Raw genomic sequence first — 5,140 nt, 5'->3', positions numbered from 1 at the left:
AGTCGTCCAGTCAGGGCGGGTCATTAGTGAGTCGCCAAGTACGGCCGGGTTATACATCTGGCCGGGTCATACCGCGGGGTATATCCCCGACACGGACTAACCACCATAATTAGCTCAAACAATACTTTTTCTCGGTCTCCATGGATTGCCATGATTTTTTTCGGCGGCTGTAGAAAACACAACCCTCAATCTCTTTCATCTCAAATCTCATACGTCGTTCCGGCTGCTTGCTATGGAGACAATGTAGATCCTTCCCAACCGGATCTTCTTTGTTCAACAAATCACGAGCCTCTCGATCCCTGTAGAGCTCCCTCCAAGAATTCAACACCACCGGACGCAAGCCCCACGGTGGGCGTCAACTATCGTGGAAACATCACAGCAGATGTCCTAGTGTGAGGACTTAGTCGTGAGGCCAACGCATCTATGCGGTAGCTTGAAGGGGTTGATCGGAATCGAGACACGCAACACGCACGACGAAGGTTTAGACAGCTTTGGGCCCCAGAAAACATCATCCGATAACAACCCTACATGCTGTTTGTGGCTAGGTCTCATTATCATCATGACGGAGTCGCCGTAACTCCGGCTCTTCTAGTTGTGTCTAGACTTAATGATTATTCAACTTGTCCCTCTTGGGGTGCCCTATCCCTCCTTTATATATGTTGAAGGGGCGGGTTACATGTAGAGTCCAACTCGGACTTAAGACTTAACTATTCTGTTTTCTCTCTATGGGCTTTCTTTAATGTTTCGGGCTTCTTAACTGTTAACCTACAATCCGGCTTAACCATCTGGCTTAACTGTCCGGCTTAATTGTCCGGCTTAACTGTCTGACTTAACTGTCTGCTTAACTATCTGGCTCATATGACTGTGTCTGCCGGGTTATATGACTGTGTGTGCCGGGTTACGTGACTGTGTGTGCCGGGTTACATGACTGTGTCTGCCGGGTTACATGACTGTGTCTGCCAGCTTACAATGCTTAACTGTTCCCACCGGCTTATAGTCTGTTGGGTCACCAATGAAACATCATGTCCCAGCCGGGTCATATCTCCGGCCGGGTCATACCGCGGGGTATATCCCCGATAGTAACCTTCATCTAAATTCTCCCCCCCCCTGATTTTCAGGGGGGTGGGCCTCACCCTCTCACTTGTTCCAATCAGATATTGCCAAGTCATCCAAGCACGTAAACATACAATAAAATTTGCGTGGATGTACCATTCTTCCATCCCCCCACACACCAAGCGGCTCCTTTGCTCTCGTGTCTTCTCTTCCATGCACACTTTTGACTTTCCACCATGGCTATTGTAGACGGGATCATCGGAGCTATAATAGAGACGATGGGTGTGTGTGACTGCCGGGATGTTGTGAGGCCACCACCGTCATCTACCTCCATCCCCTCCTCTTCTTGCAGCAGCCATGGATGAACTCCACACTTCTCGTCATCTACCCTTGATAACCCACAAGTATAGGGGATCACAACAGTTTTCGAGGGTAGAGTATTCAACCCAAATTTATTGATTTGACACAAGGGGAGCCAAAGAATATTCTCAAGTATTAGCAGCTGAGTTGTCAATTCAACCACACCTGGAAACTTAATACCTGCAGCAAAGTGTTTAGTAGCAAAGTAATATGATAGTAGTGGTAACGATAGCAAACGTAACGGTAGCAAAAGTAATGTTTTTGGTATTTTGTAGTGATGATAACAATAGCAACGGAAAAGTAAATAAGCGAAGAACAATATATGGAAAGCTCATAGGCAATGGATCAGTGATGGAGAATTATGCCGGATGTGGTTCATCATGTAATAGTCATAACATAGGGTGACACGGAACTAACTCCAATTCATCAATGTAATGTAGGCATGTATTCCGAATATAGTCATATAACTTGCATGACATCTTTTGTCCTACCCTCCCGTGGCAGTGGGGTCCTAATGGAAACTAAGGGATATTAAGGCCTCCTTTTAATAGAGTACCAGACCAAAGCATTAACACATAGTGAACTAAAGGATTCCCCACGTGTTGCTGCGGAACCACTATGATGACTATGTTGTCATATAGAAAATCAGAAGAAGAAAATAAGATACTGGACAAACTCAGTGTACCATATACTGTAGCAAGTGTCCACAAAATAAGATTTGATGATGTCGAAAAATATTGGTGCTAAGAACACAATACATATGTAAGAATGAACTCAAAAAAAAACTACATGTGCAAGAATGAAACTCCACGGCCAAGGACTGGAATGCAGCACTATCTATCGGACCCTGTGTATGAAACACTGAATGTTGCTCTTTGAACATACCTGACGGTTATATTTTGAATGGCAAAAGTGAACCACTGAAAGCTAGTAAGACTAAACCTGTGAAGGAGGACAAAATTGAGAGCCATAGACTATGACCACCAACGCCAAGCCATGATTTTCAATCTCCTGTAACTTTAACAACACATAAAACATCCAACTCTTGCAAATGATCTTTGTATCCATCACCGGAGTGAATTCCCTTTGATCTCATATAATAGCTAAGCTCCACCATAACTCAGAGAGTCAGAAAATAGGGTGCATCTACACAATAAATAATCACATTATCAGGATCCGCCAAGGAACTGAAATTGTGTGTGTGCTTGTGTTAATGCATAACAGTGCATGGAAGGAAGTCATTGGATGCTCACATGGATGCGTGGGCATGCTTACATGTGCTAGCTGCAGTAAATTGCTGCTCCGAATCAGGTGAGCGAGCGTGGCAGCAGGGCGTGTCTCGTGTGGAATGATCAAGATACCACCGAATAACTCTGCAGCAAGCGGATGTGGCTGATTTGTATGTGCATAATTCCAGTACCTCAAACCTGTGTAGAATAGAAGAAAAAGGAAAAAAGTAGTTGACTCACATATATTGTATATGCCAACCTAACGTCATCCAAGACTTTCTTTAAACTTATGTGGTGATCATGATTGGCATATGTAAAAAGAGTAGTAAGTTGTAGTACCGAGTATTAGATGATTTGTTCGAGCCAATGAATTGCATGGAATGGTAGGAATGATGTGCCATTGCTGCCCTAAACGTACTGAAATAAATATAAGGCTCATGTCATGTGTTAATCCAATTACAATAAATTTCAGAGATGGGAACCTTGTTTTAAGGTGAGCAAGAAGAGACCTATGCAGGATGAAACACAAATAGCCCTCACTATTTGTAGCAAATTTGTGAGTAGCTTGCGGCGAATCTGACAAAAAAATAACAGATAAAATGTTAGATTGATGAAGTAGGGAAGGCCGAAGAACAATGTGAACTCACCACGCACCGGGAAGTTGCTCCGGATGATGGTAGTCGAGGCTGTTATTTAAAGGCGAAGCCAGCGATTCAATTGGCGTCATCACTTTTTTATGCATTTGTGTCATTGTGCGGTGCCGCCGTCCGATTTCTTACCTCTGCAAGTAGCAATGCTTGAGTTACATGACCATATATAACAAACGAGAAAGCAAGCCTTCACTTTCTTATAGCTTCTGCTATTGCAGGGGGATGAAAAGCACAGGCATGCCACTGAGCGTTATTCTTCCACCCCTCGTGGTACATGAACAACTCGTAACTGTCGTTGTGAGCAGGAATGGGGACGTAGGTCAGCTACAGGTTGGTCATGTGGTACCTGTTGGGAGCTGGCCGCACCAGCTATGTTGAGGGGCGCGAGCCCGCGAGCGTGATCCAGGCGGAGACGAAGAGGATGACCCCCAGCCCGCAGTTGCTGCCAAATCCTCCCAAGGAAGATGACAGGGGATCAATCGAATCAGAAGCCACCATGGAGCCGCAGAGAACACAATCGCCTCCAGCCTGCAGTTGCCGCCGATCCACCCATGTAGGGGGGCGACCGGGGATCGATTTTGCCTGGAGCCGTAGAGAATGCGAGATCTAAGAAGAGATGAGGAAGGAGGAGGCGAGGTGGGGGTGAGGATACGACTCTTAATAATAGACCATCCCATCAGTTTTAGAAGAAGAAGAGGAATGGATGTGCACTACAGAGCCTATGCAGAATATCAATTGATCCCACTCAGATACTGAACGACTCATTGATTTTTTCTTTTGCTGAGGTGGAGGCTGCATGTTTTGAGAAATCTGATATGGCATCATGATGATGTGGATAGTGTGCATGTTGAGAGAATTGGTATTAGTGGGGATCAACTTCTTAAGAACGTAAGATACATGAATTCCTCAAACTACGGTCATCACCGGGAGTGGTCCCGATTATTGTCACTTCGGGGTTGCCGGATCATAACACATAGTAGGTGACTATAGACTTGCAAGATAGGATCAAGAACTCACATATATTCATGAAAACATAATAGGTTCAGATCTGAAATCATGGCACTCGGGCCCTAGTGACAAGCATTAAGCATAGCAAAGTCATAGCAACATTAATCTCTGAACATAGTGGATACTAGGGATCAAACCCTAACAAAACTAACTCGATTACATGATAAGTCTCATCCAACCCATCACCGTCCAGCAAGCCTATGATGGAATTACTCACGCACGGCGGTGAGCATCATGAAATTGGTGATGGAGGATGGTTGATGATGACGACGGCGACGGATTCCCCTCTTCGGAGCCCCGAACGGACTCCAGATCAGCCCTCCCTAGAGAGTTTAGGGCTTGGCGGCGGCTTCGTATTGTAAAATGCGATGAATCTTTCTCTATGATTTTTTTCTCCCCGAACACGAATATATGGAGTTGGAGTTGAGGTCGGTGGAGCTCCAGGGGGCCCATGAGGCAGGGCGCGCGCCCCCACCCTTGTGGCTAGGGTGTGGGCCCCTTGGCCTTGATTCGTTACTAGTATTTTTTATTATTTCCAAAAATAATCTCCGTGGAGTTTCAGGTCATTCCGAGAACTTTTGTTTCTGCACATAAATAACACCATGGCAATTCTGTTGAAAACAGCGTCAGTCCGGGTTAGTTCCATTCAAATCATGCAAGCTAGAGTCCAAAACAAGGGCAAAAGTGTTTGGAAAAGTAGATACGATGGAGACGTATCAACTCCCCCAAGCTTAAACCTTTGCTTGTCCTCAAGCAATTCAGTTGACAAACTAAAAGTGATAAAGAAAAACTTTTACAAACTCTGTTTGCTCTTGTTGTTGTAAATATGTAAAGCCAGCA

The 5,140-nt window shown here is 45.0% G+C and overlaps 1 protein-coding gene across 3 annotated transcripts; it reads right to left on the bottom strand.

Annotated features, from left to right (window-relative positions):
* Positions 1-1,770: 1,770 nt before the first annotated feature.
* On the bottom strand, positions 1,771-3,996 carry LOC123150838 (uncharacterized). Of its 3 annotated transcripts, none has more exons than XR_006475373.1 (6): positions 3,639-3,996; positions 3,290-3,423; positions 3,152-3,218; positions 2,982-3,059; positions 2,689-2,840; positions 1,771-2,559 (listed from the first exon to the last, which is right to left on the bottom strand). XR_006475373.1 is itself a non-coding variant. In XM_044570656.1 (6 exons), exons 2-6 carry the CDS (start codon positions 3,391-3,393, stop codon positions 2,517-2,519), a joined length of 459 nt encoding a protein of 152 aa, XP_044426591.1. In that variant the 5' UTR covers positions 3,394-3,423; positions 3,639-3,996; the 3' UTR covers positions 1,771-2,516. The 3 variants fall into 3 exon arrangements, 2 of the variants coding, with proteins under 2 accessions (XP_044426591.1, XP_044426592.1); XM_044570656.1 differs by having other exon boundaries at positions 2,667-2,840; positions 3,297-3,423; XM_044570657.1 differs by having other exon boundaries at positions 3,297-3,423.
* Positions 3,997-5,140: the final 1,144 nt, after the last annotated feature.

Source organism: Triticum aestivum, chromosome 7A (genome assembly GCF_018294505.1).
Source record: "Triticum aestivum cultivar Chinese Spring chromosome 7A, IWGSC CS RefSeq v2.1, whole genome shotgun sequence".
Taxonomy (NCBI): Eukaryota; Viridiplantae; Streptophyta; class Magnoliopsida; order Poales; family Poaceae; genus Triticum; species Triticum aestivum.
The sequence above is the reverse complement of the archived record's forward strand: the minus strand, read 5'-3'. Positions and strand labels throughout refer to the sequence as shown.

Coding starts and splice junctions, on each gene's coding strand:
- LOC123150838 (XM_044570656.1), bottom strand. CDS start 3,393: ATGACACAAATGCATAAAAAAGTGATGACGCCAATTGAATCGCTGGCT. Junction 3,219..3,296: donor TCATCCGGAGCAACTTCCCG/GTGCGTGGTGAG, acceptor TTTTTTTGTCAG/ATTCGCCGCAAGCTACTCAC. Junction 3,060..3,151: donor TTGTGTTTCATCCTGCATAG/GTCTCTTCTTGC, acceptor TATTTATTTCAG/TACGTTTAGGGCAGCAATGG.